The sequence below is a fragment of the Prionailurus viverrinus genome, chromosome A1 (assembly GCF_022837055.1).
Source record: "Prionailurus viverrinus isolate Anna chromosome A1, UM_Priviv_1.0, whole genome shotgun sequence".
Lineage (NCBI taxonomy): Eukaryota > Metazoa > Chordata > Mammalia > Carnivora > Felidae > Prionailurus > Prionailurus viverrinus.
In genome coordinates, this window is record NC_062561.1 from 191602482 (window position 1) to 191616092 (window position 13611).

Sequence of the window (13611 nt, forward strand, 5' to 3'; positions counted from 1 at the left end):
GAGCCCAAACTCCTTAGCAAGGCCCACAAAGGGTGTTCCATCTGGCGTCTGCCTCTCCAGTCTCCTCTGCTGTGAGCAAGCTCTCTTTGGTTGTAGCCAAAAGCAATCTTTTAGTTTCCCTAATCTGCTGTATTCTCGCTTGAGTTTGGCCTTTGTGCAAGCTGGGCTTTTTGCTTAGAATGATCTACCCTCCTTTCCCTCCCGCTTCCACACTTTCCCCTAGTTTGCTGCCTAACTTCTGTGCATCCCTCTGGTGTCCACTTACCTGTCTGTTTCTTCTAGCTCCCTCCGTGTCTGGGTTAGGCTACGGTTAGTCATCTATGCTCCCAGAGCCCCCTGGGCTTCTCTATCACACCCCTCGTCGTGCTGTGTTGTGATTGCTGACGTCGTTGCCTGCTTAGCATTATTAAGAGCATAAAATCTAAGAGAAGGGATGTGTCTTTCTTGCCTCTCATCACATTCTCAGAGATTCGTCCTTAATAGGAGTTCAATAAAAATGAGTTGAATGAATAATCAAAAGTGAACTCATAGCTCATATGTTGCCAGTGACATGCGTAGCCTTCTGTCTACTACCTTCAGATATGCCTCACGTTCAATCCTGGCTGCACCATCAGCAATGAGTGGGTTGAAGCTATCAGATGAGAATTGCATTGCCACCTGCAAGCTGGGGCCCACACAATGTGGTTCCGTGTGTGGCAACCTTGCCTTGTGTTTAGAAAATCTCAGGTCACTTAGGACATCTAGGTGTCCATTTAAAATTGCTTCACAGAAACCAATAGTGGGGTATTTGGAATGGGCATAAGAATTGGTTCTGGAGACAGAAAACAGAAATACTATTTTATGTAGGAAAGGAATATGAGGTGGAGAGAAACTGTGAATAATACAAAAAAAAAGTCTTTAACTGCCATGGGACTGCTACACAGAGTAGGCTCACCCACTTGGTGCTTGTAGTTAACATTTGGGTAGTTAGCAGGAAAAGAAAAACTTAATAATTACGCAATTTACGTTGTCCATTAGATAAAACCTGAGCACTTGCTCAAAATTGCCTCATTTTACAGATGAAAGAACTGGGGCCCAGAAAGGGGAAGGGTTGCCCAAGGTCAGCTGGACCCAGACTCAGGTCTTTCCACAGGACACTGGGTTGCCTATTTCCTTCTTTGAATCTGGAATAGTTTGTTAAAATAGATTTTTTATGCTTATTTTTTAATATTTTTTAAATTTAAATCCAAGTTAGTTAACATATAATGTAATAATTATTTCAGGAGTAGAATTTAGTGATTTATCACTTACATATAATACCCAGTGCTCATCCCAACAAGTGTCCTCCTTAATGCCCATAGCCCATCTAGCCTGTCCCCCCACCCAACACCCCTCCAGCAACCCTCAGTTTGTTCTCTATATTTCAGAATCTCTTATGGTTTGCTTCCCTCTCTGTTATCTTATATTTTAAAGATATGTTTTAAACTAACATTTGTTAAATGTTTATTTGGGGCCAGCCTCTGTGCTAAGTACTATATATGGATGGGCTAATTTCATCCTCATGAAATCCTAGGAAGTAGTCCTGTTACTTTATAAATGAAATATTGAGGACTGTTTTGTTGCTGAAAGATTGTGACTCCATCTTGGTCCATTTGGAAACACATGTCCCCTCATCATGCTGTCTTTCTCTTACTTTGCTCATTTCTCACAACTTCTATGGAACTGGTTCCCTTGAAGGTCAGATCTTTCACACATAACTTCATAGCAAAGAACATTTCATCTTTACTTACACAAATTCTGTTTATAATAATTTTAGATAAGAGCTGATAAGGAGGGGCTGAGCATATTCTGAACAGGATTTGAAATGCAGCAGTATAGCCAAAGGCACAATGGGCTCAGTGCTGCTGTGTTCTCAGAAGTTAGCATAGGTGGCCCTATAATCAGCCCCACAGAATGGTTGGGAACATGGAATTTGGGGACAGACAGGTCTGGCTTCAAGCCCCCATTCTGTCACTCACTAATTGTGTGACCGTGAATGGCTTCCCTAATTTACTAAGCCTTGTTCTCATCTGTAAAATTGAAACAATCGTCATTGTACCTATCCCTTGGGTTCTTAGAAGATTAAATGAAATAATAAATGTAACATGCTAAGCATAGTCATCATAAGTGGTCAAGAATGGAAGCTTATATTGTTATTATTATGGTTATTAATGTGGTTTGAATTTTGGTGTGATCTCTAGGAAGAATGTAGGACTCGGAATAAGATCTGTGTTCTAACCTCACCTTTGTTAAGTAAGTCTACAACCTCAGGCATGCTCTCTGGGTATCACTTTCCTTTTCTGTCTGGTGAGACCCTTGTACTCCTGCTTCTATCCCAAAGCTGCTGAGAGAGCAAACATTATCTTAGATGGGAAACTGCTGTGAAATATACAAAAGAGAAACACAAATGAATGTTTGCATAGTTTGTCTCAGCTTACAGACACTTGTCCTCAAAATCAATCTGAGAAAATGGAAAGGGGCCAGAAACGTCTTCATAGCTGTAGATGCATGTAGGTAGTATGGGTAGAGGTGATCCTGGATGGTGAGAAACTCACAGTCCACTCAACCTTTTCAACTGATTCTCCTGTGACCGTGGCAAGCACCTACTAACCTTGTCCTCAAGGTTCCCAGTCCTAATTTAAAAGTAATGCAAGGGAAGAAGGTGGAATAAGATATATTTTTTTGTTTTATTCGGGCTTTTCTTCCTGAAATGTTCTTCCAGATCCTCTCCCTTAGGAGCTCCTATTTACCCTTCAAGACAGCTCAAATATCACCTCCTCTGTGAAGCCCTCCTTGATCCCTGAGGGGTTTTCACTGTATTGTGACCACTGCTCCATTGGTTAGCCCACAACAACCCTTTGCAATCAGAGTTGATTCTCATTATTTGGTACTTACGTTTCATAAAGTTGCTGTGGGCACCGAATGAATGAATACTGAACCGTGGCTCCTAGGGGAATAATGGGGTTAGGTTCTTGTGAGCTTCTGGTCACAATATTTTCATCAACTGATCTATACATAACCTCATGTTATGCATGTTTGTTAGAAAGCACCTTATTTAATATACTTTGTGGATTTATTAACGTTAAAGTCACAGTCAACAGCATTAAAACTCATGACTGAATGAAACTTACCCAACACACGTATTTTCTTTGAAAGGGATGTCACAGCCTTCTTGCTCTAGGAACACTACAAACATTTCAGCTCTTTGCTCGAGGGCCATTTTAACCAGCAAAATTACCAACAAAAAGTACACAAGTGCAAACATGGCACTAAGCCTTGAAAAGGATACTTGTTTACTGTGTGAGAGCTGAAATGAGAAGGCAGAGCATTACCTTGTTTGACCTGGGCTAGGAATATGCACAGAGGGCAACTCAATTTTTCACTGCTCTGGCATGGGCATGCCATGGATGGCTATGGAAGGACTGGTTTGGGAGTTACAAATAAATTTCAGTGAGTAGGCAAATTTGCAAGTATAGAATCTGCAAATAATAAACATCAACTGTGTTCGTTTACGTGTTGGACTTTTTTAGTAGCCGAAGGGCTTCTTTTAGGAAGGCTGGTGTCCATACTAGATATCTTCTCCTTCTCCAAATCCACTCCACTCTTTGCACCCTGCTCTTTCCTTTGGGGACTTAGCTCTATGGATGGCCCTGCTACAGTTTCCTCATCCTCTGGCTTTCAGTTGGGTTTGGCCAACAAGTAACCCCAGCAGTGGATGGGGTAAGGGAGGAGAGTAGGGCCATTGTATTTATTCCCCTGCTTTCTCCTTATGATGTTGCCTCGGGCTTCCTTACTAAAGGTCCTCTCCTCTCAAGGTGACCTTCTCCAGGTGACTCTCTGCTGTCACATTCAAATGACTACTCTCCCTCCTGTCTCTTCAGGCCTTAAGGTGATAACTGCTCCTTGGCTGTTATTTTCCTCTGTACTACTCTGTGGTTCTCCTAAACCTGACCCACACTGTTCTACATAATCCTTCTGTAAATAAGTCCTCCTTGAATTATCTTAATTTGAGTGTGAAGTGTTTGGTCTCTAACCGATAAGATATCATATTCATCTTATACACCTGACACAGTGCCAAGCAATGTCAGGTGAATGGGAACTATTATTTATAAAGTAAGTAAATGATCTCTAAAACTCCTTCTAATAGTCACTGTGTGATTCTGTAATCCCATAAGCCTACTACACGTCCTGACTTGAAAAGAATCTCACAGTCACTGAAGACACACACACAAATACACACAGCCCATCTTGCTGAATGGGTTACGTTCCTGCCTCTTCCTCAAGGCAGTGGACTTTTGTGTTGGGAGATTCCAGGGAGAATAGGGTCTACAGGATAAATACGCTGAGAAGCAGAGCTGTTCATCCAGTTGCTTTAGGAGTTTGCTATCTGGGTCATTTCCCGGTGGGAGTCAAACCCAAAGGTGAGTCCCACAAAGGTCTGAGTAGAAGTTGCAGGCTTTTTCACTTGTGCCCAGTGGTCCTCTGGTGTGTGAACTGGCTCCTGCAGTGGACATGGGCATTTGGTCAACAGGGGAGCTCAACACACCAAAAACATAAGCCAGCCTGTTTTTCGCTGGGACTTTAAGAGGCAGGGGAATAGCTAAGCTATTCATTGCTGTCCAACTGTGACTGAAGAACTCCGAATTACAATTTCTTCATGTCACCCACACAGCAGATGACAGAGAATGGGTATGAACAATAATCTGGTTCTTGGAACACGGCGAAATTCATCTTCATATTGGCTTCTCTTCTATCGGCTTTACCTCTCTCAAATACGCTCACTGTGTTGCTGCCAGAATATATTTTTAAACAGAAATTTGACCTTCTCTCTTTGCACACTGACATCTTTTCTATCTATAGGTAGAGTTCCAACATTTCTTGTCTTTTCAAATATGGTCCTTATCTAGATTTACAGATTCAGTTTCAATTTGCCTCCCCCCTTAATCATCCTCACCCTTGCCAACACCTCGTGGCCATCCCCACAACTTCCACTCCAGCAAGGATAAGCTGATAATAGCTTCCTCATACATTCTATTTCCTTTATCGTTCTACCTGTTAACTATCTCTCTTACTTCTACCCACTTGCTTGCTAGAAAAAAACATAATTCATCTTCCAAACTGAGTCGGACATTACATCCTCTATGACGGTATGTCTCAAATTTAATGTGCTTAGGAGCACCTGTGGATTTTGTGAAAATGCAGATTCTCATTCAGTGAGTTTCGGGGTGAAGCCAGAGAATTCACACTTGTCACCAGTTGGTCTTGCTGCTATTGCTGGTCTAGGGACCACACTTTGAGTAGCAAGGTTCCAGGAAGTTTTCCTGATGTCACCCTTCCCCTGATAGATTCCATAACTTTTTTCTCCTCTCCTCTCCTCTTAGACCATATTTCTGTTGTTGCTCTAATTGCTGGATGATTTTACTTGTTTATATGTCTGCCTTCTTAACTGTACCTGAAATTTCTGAAAACCAAAGACTGCCTTTTTCATCTTTGTTTCTGTAGCTCTTGGTAGAGTATATGATAGGAACACAAGAAGCCTTTGATATTTATATCAAATGTTGAATGATATATAGTCTTTACTTGCTTGTGGAACATACAGCCATGTAATCATTTTTATTTGAGGAAAATTTTTGTTGTTTGACATTTGGGCAAAAGGAACCCAGGCCATATATACTGTATTTATTAAAACATATAGCTTTATTTGCTAGACCCAACCTTCAACTATGTGTGCTTTATAAATGGTTAGAGATATTTGTAACATTTTTATCATGGATACTAGCAGGGACTGTACACTAATAAATATTCAATACATCTAAATATAAATAGTCTCAAAAGGTACAAAATGCAAAATCTATAAAATGCGTCTAGAACCAAAACCTTGTATAAGAGAATTTTTTGTGAAGACATGGAAATTTTCAACATGTGAGAGGGGAAAAGAGAAACAGACAGGAAGCCCCTTTTGCAGGATAGGACACGGGGGAGTGAACTATTGACATATGTTCAGTTAAGGCCCCAGCAAATCTGAGCGTGAACAAGATAATACCATGCAAGGGGTAATTTTTGAAACCAGACCACAGAAATCAGTCAATTTTGATGTTTTCCTTCTAGGCTGGATGTTCCAGAAATCATCTCTAATTAAGGGTTCCGCAAGAGAATGTACAAAAGGCCAAAAAGTAAACAGAGATGATTTTGAATATGTTGAGTAAGGTCATCTTCTGAATGGTAGAGTTTTATCTTGAGGCAACCAGTTTCACAATAATTATAGTTGAGGGGCGCCTGGGTGGCTCAGTCGGTTGAGTGTCCGACTTTGGCTCAGGTCACGATCTCACAGTCCATGAGTTCGAGCCCCACATCGGGCTCTGTGCTGACAGCTCAGAGCCTGAAGCCTGCTTCAGATTCTGCGTCTCCTTCTCTTTCTGCCCCTTCCCTGCTCACACTCTGTCTCTCTCTCAAAAATAAACATAAAAAAATTAAAAAAAAAACCCAATAGTTACAGTTAAAAGCTATGCATCTGCATCTCTAGCTGGTCAAAATATCACACAGAAGAGTGAATGACTACACTACCCAATAATCTCTCTACAAGTTTCATCTGAATGCTGTAGGAAAACGAACTCTCTCTTACATCAGTGAACACAAAATGTCCAAGAAGAGTGCAGCTGACTCAAAGTTGAGATGATGATTAAAGGAAGCATTTATACACCCGCAGGAAGATCTTTCAAAGCTGTTTTGAAGCTCATCTATAAATGGCTTCCTGCAACATGACTCTGGAGGGGTGGGTGAATCAAAGGGTTAATTAATTGAGCAACTCCAAAGTCATTAATTCTAACAAAGGTGAAGCTACAGATGAGGAAAAAGAAGATCCTATTCCAACTTGGAGGTTTACATGGCCAACCATAGTGGTCTACGTGGGAGAAACATCATTCTGTGTTGACTTCTTTAATGGCTTTCTAGGTCTTTCCCCCAGCTATATTTATCTCCTTCTCTGCAACCCCTTTCATCATCAGCAGGAGACAGTGCTGAATAGAAATAAAGAAACTGCACTGGTGTCAGACAGATGTAGCCTCTACACTTCCTAGCTCTGTCACTTTGGGGAGGTTTCTTGGCTTTTTAAAGCCTCAGTTCGATTATCTGTAAAATGGGAATAAGAATAGTTTCTCATTGGGTTGGTGAACTCAGGATGAAATGAAATTCTGTAGATAAGGCTTGTAGTTCAGTACACGTTCACTGTGCAGATTTCAGTGCTCAATCAACAGTAGGCTGCCTTGTGCGCCTTGAAAGCACCCTACTCAGTGCCTGTTTCTATCCAGATGGTTTGAGCAAGAATAGACCCCTCGTTCCTCTCAGAGACTTTCAGGAGGCGTGAAGCCTCAACCTTGAAGTTGCAAACCTCTCGGGCCTAAACAAGCTTGGATTTCTCTGCAAGACCACACTGCCCGACACAATGCTGCCCTCTGCTGATGAGGGTGGAACAGTGCAGAGGAGACTAATCCTAGAGGCCAGTAAAATTGGTGGTGGAGTCCTCAGTGGGAGTCAGGGTTCAGAAGAAACATCTTCTCCCAAGATGCCTGCAGAAGCATTCTGCGTGGAAGGGAAGGCACAGTGACCTGCCCAGCTTGGTACTAAAGGTGGGTGTTGGAGTACTAACAGCCCAAGGCCTTTCTCTGTACCATTTGGTTCTCCATCATTTGATGCCCTCTTTCTGTCCAGACGCCAGCCCCAGCCATGAGATAGAAATCATTCACCCCGGTCCATTGTGTCCCTTCAAGGAGGAAAGTGGCACTGTGCTGGATGAGTAACATGCATTAAGCTGCTTCTAGACTATCCGGCCTCAGATGTGAGCATTAGTTCCATCATCCTCTACGGCAGGAAGCTGCGGCTGACGACATCACAGCGGCTGAGTTTACACCTCCTGACCTTAATTAGTTCGCCGGTTCTCCTTGAAAAAGAGTCACACTCCTCATTTCTCTTGCTCTGTATCCTGGGATTCTGTGTTGTCAGGTCAAGTAAAAATCCCTTGACCATAAGCTTTAGATCTCATAAACCCTTGACCATAAACTTTATATTTCATGTTTGAAATAATAACAAAAATAATAATTCACAGTCCTACCCCATCTCTCCTTTTCTCTAAGAAGTGCAAGAAACGTTGCCTGAAAGCTGTCAGATTGAGGTTCGTGCACCACACACAAGAGGCTGGAAGGAGGGTAGAGACATCGCGGCTGCTCTGGCTTCACTCCCAGTTCAGCGGCTGAGCCTCCTGCCTGCGGCTGGGTGCCAGCCCCTGCCAGGGTGCTGCCTCCGCGGCAGCTCAGTGACCGGCGCCACAGGCCGGCTGCCTCTGGGGAGTCCTGGGCTGGTGGCAGCTTTTAATGCTCTATGAATGGAGAATCTGCTTCCCCCATTCAGGATCTGCAGCCCGTGGCCTGGCGCTGAGTCTCTGCTAAAGTCCTGATTCTGCAATTTCAGCCAGTTGACTCAAGAGTCTGCAGAAAGGTGGCCGGTCTTCTGGTTTCTAGAAGGGGAAAAAAAGAACTCTGTGAGTTCCTCATACTTGTGTGTCATAGTTAATTCCAAAGCAAACCAGAACTCAAATGTGAATTTGAAAATGCGCTGCTGATTTTCAAATGTGTTTCCATATTTATTGTATTTGAAGCTATCGTGTCTCAGTTGTTAACAGCAGGTATTCAGGAATCATACGGCCTGCTTTTGAATCTAAACTGTTCCTTTCATTAGCTGTGTGACATTAAGCAAGTTACTTAACTTGTTTGAACTTCAGTTTTGTTGTCCGTAAAATGGGGATAATAATAGTATCTATCTCTTAAGACTGTTGTGAGAATTAAATAAAATCATGTATTAAAAATGCACCATTGGGGCACCTGGGTGTCTTAGTCAGTTAAGCATCCAACTTCCACTCTCATGATCTCACAGCTTGTGAGTTCGAGCCCTGCATTGGGCTCTGTGCTGACAGCTCAGAGCCTGGAGCCTGCTCCACATTCTGTGTCTCCCTCTCTCTCTGCTCCTGCCCTGCTCACGCTCTGTCTCTCAAAAATGAATAAACATTAAAAAAATTTTAAAAATGGGCAAAAGATGTCAACAGACATCTCATTAAAGAAGAGATACAGATGGCAAAGAAGCATGTGAAAAGATGCTCAACATCGTATATCATCAGGAAACTGCAAACTGAAACAATGATATACAACTACATAGCTATTAGAATGGTTAAAATCGAAAACACCTGATAATATTAAATCCTGGTGAGGATATGGAACAAAAGGAATTCTCATTGCTGGTGGGATTGCACAATGGTACAACCACTTTGGAAGAGAGTCTGGCAGTTTCTTACAAAGCTAAATGTAGTGGTATCATATGATCCAGAGATTATACTCCTAGATAGTTACCCAATGGAGCTGAAAATTTATGTTCATACAAAAACCTGCACACAGATATTTATAGTAGCTTTATTCACAATTGCCCAAACTACAAGCAATCAAGATATCCTTCAGTAGGTGAATGGATAGCCAAACTGTGGTACATCTATCCAATGGAATATTATTCAGTGACAAAAGGAAGTGAGCTATCAAGCCAAGAAAAGACATGGAATAATCAACAAATGCATATTGCTAAGTGAATGAAACCAGTCTGAAAAGGCTACACATTATATGACTTCAACTATATGACATTCTGGGAAAGGTGAAACTTGGTCAGTAAGATCAATAGTTGCCAGGGGTTTGGACAGAAGAAAGGAATGGATAAATAGATGAAAGCCCACTGGATTTGAAGGCAGTGAAACTATTCTGTATGATACTATAATGGTAGATATATAATATTGTATATTTGTCAAAACTCCTAGAACTGTACAGCACAAAGAATGAATCTTAATGCAAACCATGATCTTTAATGTATAAGTAGTGGTTGATTAATCGTAACAAATGCACCACACTAACGCAAAATGTTACTCATGGAGGGGGGAGGTATATGGGAACTCTCTGTACTATTTGCTCATTTTTTCCTGTAAATCGAAAACTTCTAAACAATAAAGTCTATTAGCTTAAAAATCAATAAAAGAGTTAAAAAAAGAAAAAAAGTGCTAAGTAAATTTCAGCTATCATAATTATTACAGCATTTAATTCTCGTGAAGTTGGACTGGATTTGTTTTGCGCTTTTCTTTATGTCTTCATTGTTTGTTTCTGAATACAAAGCCTCTGTGAACTTACAGATCAAGCATTATTTAATTCTCTTATGAGTAAGAAAAAGGAGGTTCAGAGAATTGCCCAAGATTAATGACTAAGGAGTGGCAAAGCTAGGACAAAGTCTAAGTATCCTATACTTTCTTAATTCCACCTTATTACCCTTCAACAATCTGAATTTGTGTTAATTCTCTGTTCAGCAGATTTTAATTGTCATTGAACTTTAAAACTTTCTAACTCATCCAAAGGACATCTAAGACTCATGCTGACGTGGCTTAAGATATAGCCTGCAACCCAAGCATGGGATAATTGAGGCATCTGGGATGGTGCAGAGTAATTGGTTTTTCAGTCTAAATTGTTGAACAAATAAAATGAACTCTTTATTTTATTTTATTTTACATGTTTTATTTATTTTTGAGAGAGGGAGAGAGAGAGCACAAGTGGGGGAGGGGTGGGGGGGCAGAGGACCTGAAGTGGGGTCTGTGCTGACAGCAACGAGCCCACGTGGGGCTTGAACTCATGAACCACGAGATCAAAACCTGAGTTGAAGTCGGACACTCAACCAACTGAGTCACCCAGGGGCCCCCTAATTAAGTCATTTTAATATTTGCACAGCACATGTGAACTTCTGCTCACCAATTTACGAGCTAACTTCATGTGTACTTGATGGTTTTATGATGTCATGGACGTCTTTTCTCAGAAAATTGGCATATTGGCACAGGTCTGACCCCCTCTTCCTCTAACAGTGTTTGGCTTGTGAAATTTTACTGCAGATCAAATAATATTTCAGGTCACTGCCAGCTCTTTGAGGGATGGGCAACCTCTTTAGTTAGTAGACACTCCAACTCACTTTCTTGCTACTCTACTTCAGCCTTACCTGCTTCTTATCCTCTAAGAGGCTCCCTTTCTCTAGAGAATGTGACAGACCCTAACGTTGTCGATGATGAGGCAGGGGGAAACCACTTCCTTTACTGACCTCTTTCCAGCAATGATTCATGATCTGGTAGATATTTGAGGAGGCCAGCCGGGGCTTGTATAAGCGAAATCCAGTAGAGATATCTTCCACCACCTCTGAGTTGCTTCGGTTTTCATACGGGATTTTGCCTTCACTGAAGACTTCCCACATCAGCACACCTACAAGAAACGGGGAGTGCAGCACAGCTACAGTTCACAAACAGCAACCAAACGTACATCTAGAAATTGAAATTTCCTTGACATTAAGGTTCAAGTCCCTATCTTCAGGAAGTATAATAGCAAGCCATCTGAGCTGTATTTCTAAAGAACAGAGATTTCCCAGTCTTTCTAGTGATGAAGAACTTTCAAGCTCAGCCCTTTGTTATAGCTAACTCAAATGTTACTACTAAAAGTTGCAGGGGATGCAAACTGAAATGTTACACATCATGTAAATGAATGGAGTGGGTGAGATGTGCTGGAATGGGGACTAGGACAGACTGTAGAGAACTGAGGGTCAAATTCTGTCTTCAGAGGACAGTTGTGATTTAGCTCCAGCCAACATAGGGCACATGGGGATGAGGGCTCAGTATTGCAGCTTTTTCTGTGTTTTTAAAAAGAAGTCATAAATTGAGAGTTTTAAAATAAAATTTTTTAACGTTTTATTTATTTTTGAGACAGGGAGAGACAGAGCATGAACAGGGGAGGGTCAGAGAGAGGGAGACACAGAATCTGGAACAGGCTCCAGGCTCTGAACTGTCAGCACAGAGCCCGACGCGGGGCTCAAACTGACGGACCGCGAGATCATGACCTGAGCTGAAGTCGGCCGCTTAACCGACTGAGCCACCCAGGCACCTGAAAGTTTTAAAATAGAAATACAATTTGATTTTTTAAAATATTGTGAGGGTGCCTGGTTGCTTAGACGGTTAAGCATCCAACTCTTGATTTAGGCTCAGGTCATGATCTCACAGTTTGTGGGATCGAGCCCCACATCAGGGCGTGCACTGACAGCATGTAGCCTTCTTGGGATTCTCTCTCTCTCCCTCTCTGTCTCTGCTCCTCCCCTGCTCATGCTCTCTCTTTCTCTCGTAAAATAAACACCAAGAAAAAAAAAAAAGTAAAATACTGTGTAGACAGAACAAAAAATATCTTCAAGTTGTCCATTTTTGACCACTGATTTAAACCCTTTCCTCTTCTGTCTTCAGAAGAAATGTCCCACCCAGTTTTATTTTGTACCAATATATTCATAGGATGTCAGAGTGGGAAGAGAGCTTGCCGATAACCACTTTCCTTGGTTTTCAGAGCATATTTCAGAGATTCTTAGGGCAGAGTTTTCCCAAGTATGATTCCCAAGACGTCTGAATAAAAATCACCTCAGAAGTTTGTTCAAATGGCAGATCCTGGGCCCCCAGCCCAGACCTCTGGATCAGGATTTCTAAGGGGTCTTCAGAGGCATCTCAGGAGTTCTGGAAATTTGGAACCTGACTGTGAATAAGGTCTGCTGCTGGAAGCTCATTTGAAAACAATTGCTTTCATGCCAACCTTGCAACGCATTGATTGGAAACTGAGGAAGGCCCAAAGAGCTTACTTGACTTGCTTAAAATAGCACAGCTAATTAGGGCAAAAGCATTAAAATGCATAACAAATCTCAGTGGTCTTGAGGCAGGCATCAAGTTCTCAGTCCACCCAGGTTTCTGTCTCTCAGGCTTGCCGCTCCTGTGATCTACCCTCTCTACCCTGCTTCTATCAAGCAGGCTCGGTTTTGGATACTAAGGGGGCACATCTCAGGCAGGCATGGACTGAAGCGCAACCTTCTAATTATAAGATGCAACAGAAAATTCACAACTGACAACCTATGGCAGAAAAGGCCTCATGCAGAGTTGGCTGGTGGATGTGACAAAGCAGCCATGGCTACAAACGTGTGGCTCGGTGCGGCGTGACCAGCTGCATCCCTCATAGAGAGTGGCTACACATCGGCCATACCTTTCCCCATTGTAGAGGTACTTGGGGAAAAAAGAATCTTCTGCGATGGCTCTGGTGCAGTTTTATTTCTTCCAAGTTCGTTCTATAACTTAAATTTGAGTAACAAAATCTTAGCTAGGCTGTTGAACAGGAAAGCTGTTTTAAGGAACAGTTCAGAAGAACCAAAAATTAACAAACCACTTGATTGTTGGAACTGGATATTCTAAAATGCTGGGAAGACTTCAAAACTAGTTATCTTAAGAGATTTAATTAGTCAGTTTCTCCCTGGTACTCTAGGTCAATACACTTGGCAAACATTCCCTTCATGCACAATGGCAAAATCAAACTCCAACTCATTTCTTTCCAAACTATAACCCTTATAATCCAAATCAAAGAGATTGTCTGGTATGTTTTTGCATATAGTTTAGTAGTTTGTGTATAGTTTGTGTACAGTTGTGCATAGTTTAGTACACACAAACTATGGCTTAGGATAATA

At 41.8% G+C, this 13611-nt stretch overlaps 1 protein-coding gene across 1 annotated transcript in view; it reads right to left on the bottom strand.

Annotated features, from left to right (window-relative positions):
• Window positions 1–5598: 5598 nt before the first annotated feature.
• The window catches only part of ITK (IL2 inducible T cell kinase), a 58384-nt gene continuing 50371 nt past the window's right edge, over window positions 5599–13611 (bottom strand). Inside the window, exons 16-17 of the mRNA XM_047867084.1 lie at window positions 11179–11336; window positions 5599–8527 (exon numbers count right to left, since the gene is read on the bottom strand). Of these exons, the coding sequence (XP_047723040.1) occupies window positions 8456–8527; window positions 11179–11336 (230 nt within the window). The 3' untranslated portion in view covers window positions 5599–8455. The remainder of the gene's footprint in view (window positions 8528–11178; window positions 11337–13611) is intronic.